The 20,599-nt window shown below is 43.5% G+C and overlaps 1 protein-coding gene and 1 pseudogene across 1 annotated transcript; both read left to right on the plus strand.

Moving 5' to 3' along the window:
• The first annotated feature begins 64 nt into the window (after nt 1-64).
• Nucleotides 65-19,236, plus strand: LOC101996313 (serpin B6-like). The gene is made up of 7 exons (XM_005355016.3): nt 65-117; nt 2,859-3,033; nt 5,336-5,488; nt 7,067-7,184; nt 10,469-10,611; nt 17,934-18,089; nt 18,390-19,236. The coding sequence occupies exons 2-7, from the start codon at nt 2,869-2,871 to the stop codon at nt 18,780-18,782; spliced, it is 1,128 nt and encodes a 375-aa protein (XP_005355073.1). The 5' UTR covers nt 65-117; nt 2,859-2,868; the 3' UTR covers nt 18,783-19,236.
• On the plus strand, nt 12,486-16,801 carry LOC102000062 (annotated as a pseudogene).
• Nucleotides 19,237-20,599: the final 1,363 nt, after the last annotated feature.

The following is a 20,599-nucleotide window of genomic DNA, read 5'->3' on the forward strand; positions in this document are numbered from 1 at the left end:
CCGCTCCCACTACAGACTTCCTTCCGGACTTCACACCACTCAGCCCTGCCGGCATTAGAGACCTGCTCTTCCTCCCCTAGGTTCAACTTGGTGCTAGCCTGAACTGAGGATCCCAGGGTAAGCTCCGCTGCGGTGGGGCTGTGGGGCGGGGCGCTGGGGGCTCCCACGTAGATGGGAGGAGTGGGCGTGGAGTTAGGAGGGAGCCCCGAGGTCTCCTTTGGTTCCCTTTGCTGAGATTTGCCCTGTGACAGAGAGGCATCAGAATCCGGGAGGGTTGGGAACCTAGAGGAACCTAGTAATCTGCCCAGGACAACAGGATTTGCTACCCAGGTAGTCTCTTACTGGCTGCTGTGTCCTAGTTTCAGAGCCGGGGCTGGGCTGTTCTCGGGTTGCCCAGACCCTCAGAACTTATAAATTCATATGCCTGAGAGGATTGATACTGAGGACAATTACAGATTTTTCTTTCTTTTTAAAATTTAACTCATGTCTGGGAAATGTTGCGGGACTAGTAGGACATAGGCAAAGTCTTGAAGTTATCCTTACGGAGATCAAGAAGCACAATGAGGTGGAGACTCCTGACTTATGAACATACTATGCCTAGAACTCAGTCGGTACCCAAAGGTGGCAACGCTGCTGCAAGTGGAGATGATTCCGAAATAGGCTCGTTGAGCTGCTCTTAGCAGCACAGGGAACTGTGCAATACTAACATTAATATTTATGTCCCTAATTATAAACATAATGGTTTATGTCCCTAATTAGAAATTGTTTTCATTTTTGAAAGTAACATGACACTTTTGTACAATGTGAGTTTTGACCCCAGAGTCTGAAATATCCCAGGCAAGGGCTTTGCCACTGATCTGTCTGTCTGCTCCAGAAATAGTATTCATACAGTAGTGAACACTTTCACATTAGATAAGGATTAGGATTGTTTTGGGGATATGCACTGAATATTTTTAGTCTCTGAATATTTGATTGCTAAAAATTTATATATTGCATAGTGAAAGTGAAATTGTTTCATTGTTATACAATATATTCTTTTCAAATTCATAGCTATGGATGAGTGAGGATTTTACTTAAGGTTTTGACATATTTCACCAAAAATGTGAAGAATAAGGGGGAATAAAAATTTGTGGATTTTTAGGCATTCAGATGTTTAGTTGTTCTGATCACAGAAATAGTTCGTCCTATGCACTTTATCTCCTTGTTCTCAGAAAGCCCTGCTAAACTAACAGTCAAGGAGACAATCTTAAGCCATTCAAACAAGGTCAAGACAAGAGAGGGATGAGCAGGCCAGGCCTGCAGATGTTTTCAGGGAGAATGTTGCTCGAGGGAGTTTCTCAGTGTCAGTAGAGGGAAGAAGAAGCTCAGAAGGGGCCACAGGTGCAGTCTTGGAAGGAGAAGTCCCTCAGAGTCAGGGGTGAGTGCAGGACAAGGGAAGAAAAGGTGATGATCTAGGGTCAAATGCCACCAGACTTCTCAACAGCAAAGCTAATAGCTGTAAATAGTTAAGCAAAGGCTCCAAGATTCAAATACGAAAACCATACCCGGCCTATTATAGACGCTGCTAAGGTCTCTGTGGAAAGGAGGGACAATGATCTTGTCAGAAAATCAATAAATCAACGGATTGGACAGCATGTGCCCTCAGAGCGAGGGAGTGAAGCAGGAAGTAGCAAGTTCTTAGGGCTCAGCCCAGATGACACTGGTGGAGGGGACTGAGCTGTGCAGCACTTACAGCAAAAGCATCCAAAATGGAGTCCTGTAAATAATGCGGTTCCAAGAATACCAGTTGCATAACACATTTGCATAATAAAACAGAAGAATGATGTAGTGGGCGCTGGTGACTGCCTCTGAGTGTCGGTGTGTCTCAGAAGAGTCAAGTGCATGGGAGCTTTCGAGATGACCTTTACTGCGTGGTCCATTTGGGCAGTGAAGGGAAGTGTGCCCCCCAGCTTGGTGCTGGTGTGCTCAACAGCAGCAGCTGGGTTTTCACTCAGTTCTGTCACCACAGCTGCACTCACAACCCTCCCATCAACAGAAACGAGGAGATGAGCAATGTTGTGTTTTGGGGCTAGAGAGGTGAGCATCGCATGGAAGGCCATTTTGTTATTACAAAGCCAGGATGTTTAAGACCAAAAAATCCCAAGGAAAAGTAAACAAGGTTTAAAGAGAATCTCACTATCCAAAACTGGATAGTTCTGAGCATCAGTAATAAAAAAAAAAAAAATACAGCTGAAATAGTTTGTAAAGGCTGTGAGTATGTAAATTCAAGGGTTGGGACCTGGGATTTTATCTTCAGCCCCTGTGTCAGGCTGAGCACAGCTAACAGCCAGGTTGTATTGTTTCTCTTCACTTGTGCTGGAGTTGGGTTCCCTTCCCTCGCTGGTAGGCTCTTGCTTTCCTCTTTTCTTGTTCTGTATCTTCTCACACACTGTTCAGAGTTTCACTGGAAGCCTCTTAGAATGCCAAGACAGGCTGCAGAAATGGGAGTTTGGTAACTGTTTGTGGCTGATGTCAGAGCAGACAGGCCCGGCTCCTACAGTTTCCAGCTTTCTGCCTTTTCTGCTACATTTGTGGATTTGTGGGCTGGTGGGTCAACTGCTGCCTCCTGTCCTCTCTCCTGACTCCTGGATCCTCATGTAATTACTGATTTCTTGCACAGTAGAAAGACAAGGCACTGGCCCTGAGTTAACCTGCTTGCTCCCAGCAGAACGGTATCATTTGATGCATGTAACCTTTACTTTTCATGCTGTGTGTGCCGTGTTCACTGAGCCCCAGCATCACTGTGTGAGTGAGAGTGAAGAAGCAGCCCACACATCAGCCTGTATTTATGTGATACTGATTTTAATTCCTCGTTCCAGGCTCGCTATCATGGATCCTCTCCTGGAAGCAAATGGCACCTTTGCCTTAAACCTTTTGAAAATCCTGGGTGAAGACAGCTCTAAAAATGTGTTTTTCTCACCCATGAGCATCTCCTCATCCCTGGCCATGGTCTTCATGGGGGCAAAGGGAAACACCGCAAGCCAGATGGCTCAGGTAAGCAGCTGAATACCACGGAGTGTCAGTTGAGCTGATCCAAATCTCCAAGTGACTGCTCTTGATGAACAACTGTTGGTGACATCAGGATGTGGGTATATGTGATGGAAATATCTGCTATCCCTGCTGGGACCATGGCATGAGCACCTTGACCCATCAGTGCTGGTGGAGTGAATGTTGGTAGCGTTAATAGGAAGGTTGGGGATCAATTGTGCCAGGAACATCAAAGGTTCAGCACCAAGTCCACCCTTTCCCCCATTATCTGTTCTCTGACTCCTTATGGGCCTCAGCCTTCCTCCAAGGAAAGTACACCGGGCTGATCCCTTCCACGACCCTAAAGTTTCTTCCCACACTGGGTCAGGAGCAGAAGCAACTGCAGCTCCTTCTGGGTACAGCACTTTAGGTGCAGAGGTTTGTGAGTCACAAAGACAATCTGTCTGGAATAACATGGGGAGACAATGAGGGATGCGGGGTTGCCCCCTTTCTTCAGAAATGGGGATGGGGACATGTGTTAGTAGGCACATGTATGTAACAAACAACACTGGTTAGGTGATTTAAACAATACACAGTTTTATTTTTACTATTCTACAGGCTGAAGTCTAAAACCAAGAAGCTGACATTTTGGTTTTCTATGCCTTACAGATAGCAGCTACTCTCCATGTTCTCACTGTGTATTTCCTGTTTTCTGCGATCTGATCGCCTTTCTTATAATGATACTTATCAGACAGGCTTAGAGTTCACCCTTATAGCCTCTTTCTAACTTTAGTATTCCTGCACAGGCCTATCTCCTAATATGGTCACCATCATTTAGACAGATAACAAATTGTCACAGGGACAAGGTCTCATATGTCTTATCACCACAAACAAGTCCTTCTGCCCATAGACACCAAAGCACGGACCCTGTTCTCCAGACCCTAGTGGTCATTATTTCACTCTCCTGCCTTGCCAGCTAGTGCGTCTAAAGTCAATAACATGAACTAGATTTCTGGATTGCTGTCCACCTCATCAATTGTTCTAGAACGAGCTAAGTTGACATGCAGTGCATGGAAGCAACACTAACAATGTTTCTCGGAATATTGGGTCTTATGAGGAGTTTCTCTCCTTGGGGTGGAACCAGATAGAGCTCTTTTAGCAGGGCTGGAAGATCCCCTGAGGCTGATCTCATGTCTGGGGTGCCAGCTGTTGGCTATAGCTCTGGTTCTTTTCCAAGTCACTATGTATGGTGGTTCCTATTCCAGAGGTTTCCACACTGACAGCAGCAGGATAGTTTGTTCTTCTTTCCATGAGGCTAGCTGGACACAGATAAGGCACTGGGTCTTTGAAGACCCACGCCTGGAATAGTATTACCTCTGAATACTGTTGGTAAGTGTCTTGGCGTTGCCATTGCTGTGAGGAAACACCATGACCAAAAGCAAGTTGGGGAGGAAAGGGTTTATTTCCACTTACAGTTCCATATAACAGTTTGCCAACAAGAACAGTAAAAGCAGGAACTCACACAGTGCAGGAACCTGGAGGTAGGAAGTGATACAGAGGCCATGGAGGAATGCTGTTTACTGGCTTGCTATACATGGCTTGCTCAGCCCACTTTCTAATAGAACCTGGAATCACTAACCCAAGTATGGCACCTACCTACAAAGGGCTGGGCATTAGATACAATGCCCTTTCACATCAATCACTGAAAAGGTGCTGCACAAGCTTGCTTACAGCCCAGTTTTATGGAGGCATTTTTTTTTTTTTTTGAGACAAGGCTTTTCTGTACTACCCTGGATATCTTGGAACTCACTTTATAGACCAGGCTGGTTTCAAACTCACAGAGAGCCACCTTCCTCTGCCTCCCAAGGGTTGGGATTGAATGTGTGCACCACCATTGCCTGACTTGGAGACATTTTCTTAACTGAGTTTCCCCCTCATTTCTGATGTCTTTTGCTTTTGTAAAGTTGACATAAAACTTGTCAGGCAGTAGGAAAGCCGGCCTAGTTGCAAGGGCAGAGGAGAGACTGCCAAGGTCTCAGGCCGGGAGCTGCCTGCTTTGAGCCATTAGAGGTTGGGTTGGTATTAATGATTTTAGCCAGATATTAAGTAGTGAGTATGAAGAGCTGAGGTTTTTGGAGGTCCATTTCTGCTCAGTCCAGGGACGACAGAGTCTCAAAAAGGACATTAGAGAGGGAACTTTCAAATCAACTTTGTTGTCTTTTTAGGTGCTTATTTAAGTGGCAGCAGGGATCTGTAAAATTCTGAGGATGAGCTTAGTGTTGACTCTTTTCCTAAAGCTGTACTTACTGGAATTCTGTTTTGATTTCAGGCACTCTCTTTGGATAAGTGCAGTGGCAATGGAGGTGGAGATGTCCACCAGGGCTTCCAGTCACTTCTCACCGAAGTGAACAAGACTGGCACACAGTGCTTGCTCAAAACAGCCAACAGGCTCTTCGGGGAAAAGACTCTTGATATCCTAGCAGTAAGTCTTTTCAGTTTTTATGAATGAGAGAGGAATTATGTGGTACGGCAGGAAGTGTGTGAGCTGGGTGTCCCCAACTATCTGGGTGCCGGTGCAATTGTATATGTTCATGTGCATTTGTGTTGTTTTGTTTTGTACAGAATACACATTAAGTCAGCAAAGCACAAGCCCTCCTCAACCTGTTTCCCAATCTCCATGTCACCCAGGATACGGACTATAGAGTTGATGTTTATCTTCCTGCATGTACAGAAATTTATTTGTGAATATTTTTTCTGCATACAGCTACAGAACATACATATTGTTTCACAATTTGTTTCTTTCGTTCTTTATATTTATGTTGTACTACAATTTATTATGTCATTATTTATTATTGTCCCACTATTATTACTTTATTGTTATTACTGATGTTGGTGTTGGAATCATGGCTTCACACATGCTAAGGATACATATACTCCAACATAGAGCCACATCCCCCATGATTAGCCGTCCTTTGAGAGTCATGAGTATACATGTTTCATGGCATAAAAAGCCATTTTCTCATGGAGGGATTTTAATTTGTACCCTGTCTGCGCCATCACCAACCATGTGATATTGAATATGACTTTATGCATTGTTTATTTGCTCCCAGATGTATTTGTAGAAGAAAGAAAATGAAGCTTTGAGATTGTAATATGCATTGTTAATTGTTCTCCCACTAGACCTACAGGGACCCTCTGAGAAGCTGTCTCCCTCTCACACCTAAGGAGAATTGTAAAGTTCTATTATAAAACCAGTACCCTGAAAAACAAATGAAATATATAACCATGAGCAGTTTGGAAGAAAGACTCCCTAGTGTTACTTTCCTCATTATTGCTTTACTGTTATTACTTACTATCATTCCTTATACGCTATCAACATAATGCATGTTCCAACGCATTTGTGCTGCTGTATCATTTTCTGTTCTAACATGGCAGATTGTGGGCAATCATCAACATCACTCTCATCTCATATAATGTGTTCACTGGGAGGCTGAGCCACCCAGTGTGGTAAGCACTAGACCCATGTAGCTATTCACACTCCAAATCATCAATTAAAATAAAATTTAAAGTAAAATAAATTAAATACAACACTTCACCTGTTGTATTGAAGCAGTCTGTGGCCCTAAGTGACATCAGGCTTGAATAGTGCCAATTTCAGCTTTCTGTTTTCACAGGAAGCTGTGTGAAAGACTGGTGCAGAGTGACTTCCTATGCCCTGTGTTCCCTGCAACACTGTGCAGTGCTGTTGTAGCTCTTGTGGGGCTGTCACTCTATAGGCCCTACAGTTACTACATCTGAGGATTTCCCCAGTGAGCTCAGTCAGTCTTAGCTACTGCCTGCAGGATTTTCAGCTTGTGACATTTTAAGACCACTCTCCCACCTCAATCAAAACTAAAATTCAAGAGTTGAATACAGAGTGTATTTTTGATATCCCCTCCTGTTTAATAACAAGTGCCTCTGTACATCATTGAATTCATGCTTTCCTGCTTCTGTGCGCAGGGAAGGAGGCTGTTGGTGCTGATCACTTTCGTGGCTGTGTAATCGTGTTGCTCTGTCTCAGTCTTTTAAAGATTCCTGCCACAAGTTCTACGAAGCAGAGATGGAAGAGCTGGACTTTAAGGGTGACACAGAGCATTCCCGACAGCACATCAACACCTGGGTCTCCAAAAAGACAGAAGGTGAACACAGAGTTGTTCTGTTCTGTTCATTTGTTTGGTTTTGGTGCTGGGAATCAAACCCAGAGCCTTGAGCAAGCTCTATAGAAGGCTCTCTATTACTGAGTTACTTCCTAGTCAAGGTCAGCCACTATTATTAGTCTTATTATCCTCTCATTCAGAAGAACATCAACTCTTTGCTTTTTACGGTGATTGTCTTAGTTACGGTTTCTATTGCTATGAAGAGATCATGGCCACGGCAACTCTTATAAAGAAAAACATTTAATTGGGGCGACTTGCTTACAGTTCAGAGGCTTAGTGCATTATTTTCATCATGGGAAGCAAGACAGCATGTGGGCAAGCATGGTGCTAGAGCTGAGAGTCCTTACATCTTGATTGAAAGACAGCAGGAAAACTGTCTCACTGGGCGTAGCTTAAGCATAGGAGACCTCAAAGCCCACCTCCACAATGACACACTTCCTCCAGCAAGGCCACACCCACTCCAACATGCTTGCATCAAATAGTGTCACTCCCTTTGGGGGCCATTTTCTTTTAAACCACCACAGTGATACTTCCTTTTTATTTTATGGTTTTGCCATGCTAGGAATCAACTCCAGGGCTTTGCACAAGATGGCAAGGCTTGCACTACTGAACTATAGCGCCCAGCCCTAAAGTGGAGCCTCTTAAACTTTTCCTGTTTGTGACTCTTTTCATTTAAGATATTCTTACATGACAAAGCATCAAGTGTCAAACAAAGCAAACATTTAGATCTTAGAATAATTATTTTGTATACATATGTGATCATTTATTAAGATTAAAACACATTTGCATACTAATGAGATTGTATTGTTTGTCCAACCCAACAAGATCCAAATATATGATTAATAATTTGGTATTTACTCACTGAAGAATGATGATAGGAATATATGAGAAGCCTGTATCTTTTATGATTAAGCCATTCTGTTTGTATAAGAGCAGAAAGCGTGTGTGAGAAAACACTGCAGTTCCCAGCACTCAAGAGTCCTGAATCTGAACCACAGTGCTTGAGGTAGTGCAGGTTAGTGTCATAGGAATGACAAGGTGCGTAGTACAGTGCACATATGTGTGTTCAAAACCATGGCTGCAGAGAATCCATCTGATGCAATGCAGTCCATTAATGCCACAATACACCAGACATGTTTGATTTCAAAGTAATTTTTGGTCCTTGTGCATTCAAATACCTTTTACTGTTGCAATGTTTTGGCTACTGCCTCATTCGGTTACATGGTGGGATCATGACCCCCATTTTAAGAAACTTTGCTCTATAACCAGGTGTAGCGGTGTAGGTTTTTATTCCCAGTATTTGGTGGGCAGAGACAGAGACAGAGTGAGTTAGAAGTCAACTTGGTCTATAGACTTGATCTACATATCATGAGTTCTTGGCTAAACAGGGCCACTTATTGAGGACTGGTCTCAAAGTGAGAGGGTGGAGAATAATCTTTGCTCTAAATTGGTGCAAGCTTTACAGTCCTGCCTTTGATAAATTAACAGTATCTGACATGCTGTCTGGATTTATTCTGCTCTAACCAGTGTGTCTGCGATGTCTCCCAGTATCTTAGATTGCTTTCCCAGACCCCATTTTCTTCCCTTCCTTCCCATTTATATCTCTCTCTGCCTCCTTTCATTTTCTTAGTCTCTTTAAGAATAGATTGAAGAACAGTCTGTACTCCGAGTTGGGAGCATCCTGCTCTAATGTGGCTCAAATTCTATAGTTCTAGTGCATCCCTACAGGTGGGTTGGCCCTGCCCTCCTTCACCTGCAGTGCAGGTGGCTCTTTCTGTTACACCTCCCAGATAATCACACGGAGAATTATCATTAACTATTGAAAGCTCAGCCAACAGCTTAGGCATGGTTCTAACTAGCTCTTATAACGAAATCAACCCATTTCTATTCATTTACTTTCTGCCTTGTGATTTTATCACCTTTGCTCTGCGCTGCCCATACTGCTTTCCTGTTTCCTCCGTCTCTGGCTGGTGACTCTCCGTGTCTCTGCCCTTTTGCTTCCCAGCATCCTCTCTGCCCCCCAAATCGATCCTAGCTATTGATCATTCGGCTTTTTATCAAACCAATCCAAGTGACAAGTTTTCACAGTGTACAAAAAGATTATTCTGCAACACTGCAATTGTAAGCTGTTGCTTATACTGATAAGGAACGCTGCATAGCTGTTCATCTACTTTTAAATCGAATTTTCAAAGCCCGACACAGGAAATTATGCATAGGTATGGGGCTCTGTGTTACTTGTAACACATATAATCTTCCTCAGATAGGAAGTTAATATGTTTATTGATCCAGATATTAGTGTGTGTGTGTGTGTGTGTGTGTGTGTGTGTGTGTGTATGCGTGCATGCACCTGTGTGCACATGTGTGCAGTGCAGGTCCACCTGTGTGCTCACATGTGGGTGCATGTGTATATATGTTGTTTCTCAGGCACTGTTTGGCTCATCATCATTTCCTTTTTTTTTTTTCTTGAGACAAAGTCTCTCATTGGACTGGAACTCACCAAGTAGGCTATGCTGGATGCTCAGTAAATCCAACAGATCCATCTGAGTCTACCTTCAAAGGGTTGAGATTACAGAAATGCAAGATCACATCTACTTGTTTGGATTTATTTGTTAACGTGGGTTCTGGGAATTGAACTCAGGTCTTTGTACTTGCAAAGAACACACTTTAATGACTGAGTGATTTGAGTTTATATCCAAAACACTTTTTAAAGATGTACTTTTTAATTATGTATATGTCGATGACTTTGTGTCTGTGTGTAAATGGGCGTCAGAAGAGGGCATCAGATCCCCTGTAGTTGACTCACAGGTATTTGGGAGCCACTTGACTCAGAAACAGTGTCCTTTGCTAGAGCAGTAAGAACTCTTCACCCCTGGGCTATCTTCCTAGCACCCCCTCCATTTTTTAAAAAATAAAAATCCTTTAAGTTTCTTCTTTAAGACATGCGTGGTCTCCTTCTAGCTCATGTGTTAAGTGTTTTTTACACTGGTTGCACTAGAGTTGACACATGCATTATGCATTCATTGGAAGAGCGATATTTTTATTTCCTGAATATCTTCTTTTGTCTGATTTTTTCTTCTTCTTATAACCTTTGAAAAGTGTCCCCTTTTTTGTGGTGATAGTTGTGTTGCTTTAGGGACAAATACTTGACTTATATTTAAGGGACAGTGAATTCCCTTAAATGTATGCTTGACCATTCAAGCAGGTGAACCCTTTGCATGCATCCATCAACTCTCTTAGTACAAAGGCTTTTTAATTCTTCCGTTCAGATAAAATTACAGAGCTGCTGTCTCCAGGCACAGTGAATTCAGACACTCTGCTGGTCCTTGTAAATGCCATCTACTTCAAAGGAAATTGGGAGAAGCAGTTTGACAAAGAGGACACCCAGGAGATGCCTTTCAAAGTCACCATGGTGAGTGCTGATTGGTCCTTTACTGGCCTCTAAACCGTACAAGAAGGCTGTCTCATGCAGCCTGTGCTTCATATGGCTTTGAATATTTTGGCAAGGACTCCTGGCTAACCTTTGGGGCTTTTCTCTCATCCTTTTCATCTCGTAGGGTACCACTTGGATACCTGCTTGCTCCCCAGTTTCTTGTCAGTACCCTGCTATTGTGACCTGTTATATTCTTGCTGGTGTCTGCATACAGGACAAATCTAGGACACTGCTCTCTGTTTACTCATTTGGGTCTGTGGCACTCCTCAACTTTCTACATACAGTGTATAAGACTCTTTGAATCCTAGGACCTTTCCCATCTTTCCCGATTCCCTGCATTCCCAGCACCGTCCTCCAAAAACTCCCATCGTATATCCCTATTCTTCAATCTGTTACCACACTTCCTGCCTGTCTCTACAAGACAGCACAGCAGTCAACCACTTTTGTCACTACTTTTGAAGGGAGACAGTTGTTTTATAGTAGCTAGCTTATAAACATTACTTAGTAAACACTGTAACAGTGAGTGACATTCAGTTCGGATTTGATGGGGCAGGTACAGATTTTTGCTTTACAATAAGAAAACAAAAGCATGTGTATGCAATATAGACTCTAAGTTTAACAACCTCCATCTTGGAGGACATCACTTGCTGAAGGCTCTCCTTTGTTGTTCTGCTTTCTCAACATATAACCTTAACACACACACACACACACACACACACGTAATTTATACTTCCTGTGCATTATTAATGTTTGGCATGCATGCATATATGTGCATTTACCTCTAGCCCACGATGTTCAGAGAGTACATAATTTAAGGGCTCTAAAATGAATGGTTGTGAGCTGGTGTATGGGTTTTAGGAACTGAAGCTAGGTTTTCTGCAGGAGCAGCAAGTGCTCTTTACTCGGGAGCCATCTCTCCATTCCAGGAGGATCTTCCTTATCATGCTTACACCGTGGCCTGGACCTTAATGTTGTGTGAATACAGAAAAGGACAGAGGGAGGAAGGAGAGCAAGAAGTCTCTCCATTGAGCTCTTGCTCTTTCATCCTGAGGGAAATCTTTCTAATACATTTTATTCTATTTTCATTTCTTATCTCTGCAGTAGAGAAAGATGCGGCTGGGGCTAGAGTGAAGATTGACTGCGACCCATATATGCATGTTGCCAGTCTCGTGAATGAGCTATAATAGCCATATTCTTTTTCTTATTTCGAATGAGTGAGCTTAACAGGCAGTTAAAGTAAAAGGACAAAAAACAAGAGATAGATGTAGACGGGTGAATGGATGCACGAATGAATGGCCACCATCAAATCAGGAACTCAAAACATCATGTAGAAATTGATTGGGAAAGCCCCCACTAAATAAAGCAATCAGCTGGCGTTTCCAAGAGAGGGAACTGCAGGTGGAGCAGGGTGTCCCATAAATTAGCCAGCTAGAGTTCCTCATTGAGAGTCCCAGACAGAACAGAATGTGCAGAATGTGCCCTCTGTGAGGCTTTACAGTAAAAGACTAAATAACAACAGATGGAGATAACACCACCAAATAAGGGCTTAAAACACCCAGTCGAAGCCTCCTGGGAAGTGGAAGCAGTCATCTGAAACCCAATTGAGCTCTCTCTCCATGGCTGAGGTTCCCATGGCAGAACTTTTCTTTCCCACTGTGGGTACTTTTATATCATGGAATAAGCACTAGAAACAGCTGTTGGAAGCAGCTTACCTTCTAACTGTTCTCATGGTCACAGTGTTTATACTCTTGGTCTGTTTTGCATTTCCTGTCAGATCTGGGAGGAGGGGGACCGCTGATCATAGACCAGGAGCCTAGGAGAATACTGGACATAAACATGTTTGGTTTGGAAACATGGGTGGAGGGGAGAGGCAACATCTCTTCCAGAAAGAGCTGCCAGGTAAGTTCAAACAGCACGTGATAATTACCAGTATAATGTACTTGCTGTAGCTGCAGAACCAAAACCACAAGATTTTGTATTGAAATAGATTTTTGTTTATATTCCACATTACTAAATGAATAGGAATTACAGACACAAATCAGCGAATCATTAAATTACTTTTATATTACATGATTGGATGCTTTAGGTACTGGAGACATTTGGGGAGAAATTGCACAAGGCAGAGATCAACTCCTTGTGGGTTATGGCCAAAAGCCAGTCCAGGTCCATTTTTCCCAGAGTTTCTTTAGGAACAGTGCTGCTTGTTACTGATGGATGCTCCAGCCGCAGACAAGCATGGTTGTGACAGAAACTGTGTGGGCCACAGGATCAACAATCCAAACATCCTGGTAAAGTGTTCTAGCTGCAGGCCAGGGACATAACAGAAGAGACAAGGCCAGGAAGTTGCTTGGCTCGGGGCTAGCTCAGGCAGACATGACATGGCAAAGATAGAACATTTGTTCATTTTGTTTCAGAAGAGGGTGCTATGCCAGAGAACTGTGTCTGCAAAGAGCTTTTTGCTGTGTTGGTCACAAGATATTCCGTAAATTTTGTAGTTGTTTCTAGCATTAGATCACAAGAATGGTCAAGAACCGAGGAAGACAGGTAGAGAACATGGTCGCTTCTGGTTCAACTACAGTTTTGTTTTGTTTTGTTTTTCTTGTAAGGTGTTCATTTTGCCTGGCCCTCAGTATTGCTGCTCACTAGTTGTCACTAATGTAGTCAGAAGGTGTGACTTGAGCCTGCTGTGTCCCAGGCATTAACTGGCTGAGTGAGCCCACACACATGAAGTTTTTTTTTTCCTGAGGCAGAGCAATAAGAAATAAACAAAAGGAAAATCACTGTGGTTGACGTGTTCCATTGAGACATACAGTGGAGGTAGTAGGATGTCGTGCTTGGCCTGCTTTCTTATAGATCCCAGGACCACCAGCCCAGGATGAAACCACCCACCATGGGCTGGGCCCTCCTCCATTGATCACTAGTTAAAAAATGTCTTACAGCCTGATCTGAGGGAGGCATTTTCTCAACTGAGGCTCCTTCCTCTCTGATGACTCTAGCTTGTGCCAAGTTGACATCAAAGTAGCTAGTATAGGGTGTGGTTACGGATGAAAGATACGAAGGAAGCCTTCACTGGGAAGATGGATGTGAGCAGATACCAGGACATAAGGATCTGAGGTTCCGTGTTCCGAGGTGAGGGGGAGTGCAAGCAGGGCAAGCTTGGGTTGGGATTCTAGGTTGATCTAAGACTAGAGCAGTGGTTCTCAAGCTTCCTAAGCCTATGAATCTTTAATACAACCCATGTTGTGGTGACTGACATCCATAAATTTTTTTATTGCTATTTTACAAGGGCTTTTAAGTTCCAATCTCAGTGCCCCTCAGGGTTCAGAGAGAATGCTATGGCAAGTGGAGGGACTTAGAAAAATCTGAGGGCAAATGAATTCTCCACTGCATACTTTTCTGTATCAGTTTCTTTATTGTTCTGCTTCTATCCTAATCCTTCTTTCCTACTTCTAACTTCTCCTAGATGCTTCTCTTAGCTTCTTTTTATTGTACTCTAAAAACTCCTCTCCTTCAGAAGCCTTGAAGCAATAAAGAAACTACAAGAGTTTTTGGTCAAGAGCACATTCCTAAGGCAAGTGATAGGGAGGTGAGCCATTGCCATGACAACACAAGCGTCCAAGGTTACAGAAATGAGACAGTGACCAGCGGACAGGAAATATAGTGAGATAAGTTTTGACAGAGATCTTTTGTTAATAGACTGGCAAGCAAAGAATTCGGCAGGCTTTCCTTAGTAACCTTGGTTGGACACCTGTGGCTCTGACCTTGTACATAGTTGTAAGGTTTCAAACATTTGATATTGTTAGGGATTTTCCTAACATGAGCTCTCTGCCAACACAAAAATCCCGACAAGCCAAATCTCAACAAGCCACGTTAAAGAATATCCAGGTTTAATGGGATTCCTGTGCTCTTGGGTGGCCCCAAGGGAAACCAGGAAGCCATAAATGTGACCACAGTGTGTGTGTGTGGGGGGGGGGTGAAAGCCACAAGGGGACTTTCCAGGGGAGCAGTTTAAATAGACTGGGGACATGGTCAAGTTTTTAGCAGGCTGCCTTGACCCTCCTTCAGGGAGGGGTCAAGCTTTGGTGGGCACAGGGACAGGGCCTCTATAAATGGAGGCCAGAAACTGGGACTTAGAGATCTATTTACAAAAACCTTTTCGTCTAGTTTAAACTTGCTCTGAGATAGAAGTTAGCTAATTGTGTGAAGTTTGTGTTAGATTGAAAAGACATGGTTAATTTTTGACATTACTCTGAGTAAAAAAGGAACAAAGCAGGCTCTTATGTGTCTATAGTCCTCATGGGACAAATAGATCCAGTTCTGAAGCATGTCCCAGTATATTTTCTATATATCAAAATTATACAGACAAATGAAAAGCCATTTTCCTGATCACTCACAGATATATGTGCCCAGTAGACGGAACATTTTCATGAGATAAACACACACACAGTGGGAAAACACCCAAAGGTTTTCTTAAGGAAGAAATGAAGTTCTTAGGGAAGAAATAAAGTGACTCATGAGAGAAACTACAGACGGAGAAACTGGTTTCCACAGCCAGAAAGTCCATGACCTTACCAGGTGGGCCTCCTTATTAGAGAACCACTCATTGGTAGGTTGGCCTGTTGAATACTAGTTATCACCTGCTGTATCTCTCATGGCCCCTGACGCTGTTTCATAACTGTAATTGTGCTACTGCTATAAGTCATAATGTAAATATCTGATAGGCAGGATATCTGGTATGCAACCACTGTAGGGGTAGCAACCCACAGGTTGAGAACCACTGCACAAGAGCATTGCCATACTGGGGTGCGAAACCATTGCCTTGTGCTGGAACCTCTGGCTGCTGTGCTGAGGTCAGTGACAAGAAGGTCATCACGGTACCTCAGGGCTGTACTGGTGACAGTGAAGTTTTTTAAAAAAGTCAGATTTTGATTCTATTTCAAAGGGACAGATGTTGTAATATGGGAATGAGGCAGATGCAGGGTGTGAGAAGGTAATGATATTTGTATATCAGATATTTACATTATGATGTCATATGTTCACTGTTGCATGAGATGATAAAAGAACGATGATCACTCCAAGATGAATTTTAGGCCTTGGCAGCAAGGAAGAACAGCCTCTGATGTACTGAACCTTGACCCTCCTTTCAAAGGCATATTTATTGATGGTTACACAAAGTTGTTTTTTGGATAAACAAGTTCATCATAGCAAAGTCCCTGATCTAATCTGTATGTTTCTCTGAAGGAAAGCATCACACCCCTTCCCCTTTAGTCTTTATTGTGTACTGTTTGCAGTACACAACAATCCAAGAGCCCCAGGTGTGCCAGGGATGTCTTGTGACTAAAATCATACAACGGCCATAATGCTGCTTCAGAAAAGCATCTCTATAAATCACAGAAAGCAATCACTGATTTCCACCATGACTTCTTCAAGATCAAAGTCCTTCTAGAAAACAGCTGTTCATTCTGACATTTACTTTAGATACAGTTAGAAAGAAGCAAGTATTCTGTTCTAGTGTTTGCACTTGATATGGTGACTCTGCTAAATTCCTACAACAGACAGGTAATGGTGCTGTCAGTTAGAAGGACTATGAGGGAAAGTGTGGTGGCTTAAATAAGAATAGCCTTCTCAGACTCATATTTGAATGTTTAGGGAGTATTATTAAGAGGTGTGGCCTTGGCTCTGGTTTCTGCTCCCATTGCTCATCGCTGACACTGGCGGAACAGCCAACTTGTGGACCACGGCTAACTTCGAGTGTACCATTGTGGCCATCAAGCCAGACAGCACGCAGCATGACCTCGTGGGTGAAAGCATCAAGCGCCTTGAGCAAAAGGGGTTCTGCCTGGTGGCCATGAAGTTCCTTCGGGCTTCTGAGAAACACCTGAAACAGCACCACATTGACCTGAAAGACAGACCATCCTTTTTTCCTGGGGCTGGGGAAGTACATGAACACGGGGCCTGTGGTGGCCATGAGCTGGGAGGGGCTCAATGTGGTGAAGACAGGCTAAATGATGCTGGGAGAGACCAATCCAGCTGATTCTAAGCCAGGCACCATTCGAAGGGATTTTTTTGCATTTAGGTTGGCAGAATCATCATTCATGGCAGTGATTCAGTGAGAGGTGCAGAGAAAGAGTTCAGTCTATGGTTTAAGCTTGAAGAACTGATCGACTAAAAGTCTCGTGCTCATTACTGGTGGATCCCTAGGCTCAGCTCTTCATTCCCCAGAATGAATGGATCGTATTTTCTAAACCAATAAAAAACTTTTGAACTGGATAAAAAGAGATGTGGCCTTGTTGGAGTAGGTGTGGCCTTGATGGGGAAAGTGTGTCACCTTGGGGTTTCGAATACCTGAGCCAGGCCCAGAGGCTCTCTCTCCCTCTCCTTGTTGCTCGCTGACCCAGATGTAGCACTCTTGGCTACAACACCATATCTGCCTAGATACCTCCATGCTTCCTGCCATGATGATAATGGACCAAACCTCTAGACCTGTAGGACCCAGCGAAATGTTTTCCTTTATAAGAGTTGCTGCAGTTCTATCCCTCACAGAAATAAAACACTGACTAAGACAGAGAATAGTTGTAGGGAGATCAGATTTGCAAAGGAAAGTACAGAGCTTGTGGTGACATCTTAAGTTGGGATTTTCTTTCTAAGTGAAAAAGTCAGACAGGAAGTAAAAGGTACGTGTGGAGCCCTAGGGGAAAAGTCCAGGCTATAACAGTGAATTTGGGAATTATCTTCAAAGCCATGAGAATAAATGAGAGCCCCTGTAAGGACAACAGATTTATTTGGAGACTGGGCAGGTCAGTTTCCTGACACTGTATTAATGGAGATAATACTGATATGGAGATAAGCAATTTAAGAAGAGAAAAGCTTCACTTGACTCATTTTTAGGGATTCCATTTCCTGATGAGATGAATCCATGATTTAAGCCTGTAATAGGAGTTCTGACTGGTGATGGTGGGATCAGATAGGGAGCAAAAGGGTTCACCTCAAGGACAGAAAGTGAAAGAGAGGAAAAAGAGGTCAGGATTCTCCAAACCCTTTGGTGCACCCCAAAGACCTGAATACCCCCTACTAGGCCCCATATCTTAAAGATCCTACTTCCTCCCAAAACTCTACTCTGAGGACCAAGCCTTAAAAAAAATGGGTTCTTTGAGGCACATGTAAGTTCTAAATTACTCCAGAAGTTTGAAAGGCTGATGAAATATTCTGGAAGCTTTATCAAAGTGCTCCTGGAGGCATAGAGTGGTTGCAAAGTATCCATTGTGTCTTGTTTCAACTTAATATTTATCCATCCTTCACAGAATGAGGAGAAACCTGTGCAGATGATGTTTAAGAAGTCTTCCTTTAAGATGACCTACGTGGAAGAGATATCCACTGCGATTCTGTTGCTTCCCTATGCTGGCAATGAGCTGAACATGATCATCATGCTTCCAGATGAGCACGTTGAACTGAAAACGGTAATGATCACGAGACCTTGATGGAACTGTGAAGGAGAAAGAGTGGCATTTGTGTTTCTGCAGGAGCGACTCTCCTAGGCTCCCATGATCATGTTTTTATCTTCCATTCATTTGTGAGGCTGGGGTGGAACCCACAGCCTGGAGCCTGCTTGACCAACACTCACCACTGAGCTGAAGCCTAGCCCCTCCCAGCTACTACATTAACTTAAAGCCACACATCCCTGGGCAGTGTAGAGCCTCCCCATCGTCTCAAGTGCCCCAGGTGACAACGTTGTCCTAAAGTGTCCAACTCTCTTCTAGGTGGAAAAGGAAATAACTTATGAAAATTTCATAGAGTGGACGAGGCTGGACATGATGGATGAAGAAGAGGTGGAGGTTTTCCTCCCACGGTTTAAACTGGAGGAGAATTATGACATGGAGGACTTCCTGTGCAAACTGGGCATGACGGATGCCTTTGAGGACAGGGCAGACTTTTCTGGAATATCTTCCAAGCATGGTTTGTCTTTGTCCAAGGTTGTGCATAAATCCTTTGTGGAGGTCAATGAGGAGGGCACAGAGGCTGCGGCTGCCACCTCCAGTGTAGTTTATAGGTGTATGCCCCCCTACTTCTGTGCCGACCACCCCTTCCTTTTCTTTATCCAGCACTGCAAGACAAGGGGGATTGTGTTCTGTGGCCGGTTCTCCTCTCCTTGAGAGAGGGTGCTGCTGAGTCAGCCCACTACCTTTGCCCAGTCCCTCTCCCATGATTCATAATTTATCTGTGGATTATTAAATGTTGTGACAAGTCTGTACTTGGTGGCACATACCTGTAAATCCAGCACTTAGCTGATGAAGTTGAAATGATCAGAAGTCAAGCAAAGGCGGTCTTGGGTATATAGCAAATTCAAAGCAAGCCTGGGCTACATGAGACCATTAAAAATGAACAAACATGAAAAAAGAAATTAAGATGAAACAGAAAGAAAAGAAAATATCTGATTCTGGACGCTTTATACAAAAGAAGTGATTAGTTCATGGTTCTGGAAGCTGCAGAACATAGGGCTTCTGTATGGCTTTAGTGACGCCCCCTAGTGGATGGCACTGGAATAACAGTATGTGAGATTCAGATTTGTTACTAACAAATCTTTAGAACCCCATCACTCATTCTCATTCTCTGTCTCTATCTCTCTCTGTCTCTCTCTGTCTCTCTGTCTCTGTCTCTCACTCTCTTTCATTTGTATTTTAACAAATAAACTTTGCCAGAAGTTCAGAAAGTAAAACAGCCACACAGGTCAGCCTTATAGACCAGGCAGTGGTGACACACAGCTTTAACCCCAGTAGCCACACTACTTTGCCATAAAAACCATGCTGTAGTGGTGCACACCCTTAATCCCAGCACTAGAGAGGAATATAAACTGGGAGAGACAGCTCTCAGACACAGTCTTATTCTGAGATTCTTGAAGGCAGGATTATTATTTCAGACTGAGGCAGAGGTAAGAGCCAGTAGCTGACTGTTTTGCTTTTCTGACCTTCAGGTTGAACCCCAATTTCTGTGTCTGAGTTTTTATTAATTGTGCTACATTTCTCTCTCTCTCTCTCTCTCTCTCTCTCTCTCTCTCTCTCTCTCTCTCTCTCTCTCTTTCTGTGTGTGTGTGTATTTGTTTATGTATGTGTACAAGTGTGTTGTGTATGTGCATATGCTGTGTGTGTATGTGTGTATGCCTCTGATGTAATGCTAATTACTCCCTCATTGACCTCTCATGGGGGTAGGGAGTAGAAGGAAGGGGAGAAGGGGAGGATTGAGGAGAACTTGAGAGAATGGGATAGTCAAGATGGAGGAAGGACAGAGATGAGAGCAAGGAAAGAGATTTCTTGACTGAGGGAGCCTTTATAGAGCTAGTAAGAAACCTGGTACTAGGGAAATAATCAGGAATCCCCAGATAAGACCCTAAGAAATAGAAGAGAGGGTGCCTGAACTGGCCTTGCCCTGTAGTCAGATTGATGATTATCTTAAATATCATCATAGAACCTTCCTCCAACAACAGATGGAAACAGAAGTAGAGAAGCACATCAGAGCACTGGACTGGGCTCCCAAGGTCCAGTTGAAAAGTGGAAGGAGGGAGAATATGAGCAAGGACGTCAAGACCATGAGGGGTTCACCCACTGAGACAGTTTGCCTGAGCTAATGAGAGCTCACCAACTCCAACTGGACTGGGAATGAATGAGCACAGGACCAAATTAGTCCCACTGAATATGGTTGACAGTTGGAGAAGACTGAGGGGCCACTGACAGTGGCACTGGGATTTGTCTCTACTACATATACTGGCTTTTTGGGATCCTATTCTCTTTGGATGTATACCTTGCTCAACCTAGATGTATTAGGGAGGGCCTTAGACTTGCCACAGGGCAGGGTGCCTTGCCCTCTATTAGGATTGGAGGGGGAGGAGTGGGAGGGTGTGCAGAGGGAGTGGGAAGAGGGGAGGGAGTGGGAATTTGGATTGGTATTTTTTTAAGTAGTAAAATAATAATAATAG

Source organism: Microtus ochrogaster, chromosome 16, assembly GCF_000317375.1.
Source record: "Microtus ochrogaster isolate Prairie Vole_2 chromosome 16, MicOch1.0, whole genome shotgun sequence".
Taxonomy (NCBI): domain Eukaryota; kingdom Metazoa; phylum Chordata; class Mammalia; order Rodentia; family Cricetidae; genus Microtus; species Microtus ochrogaster.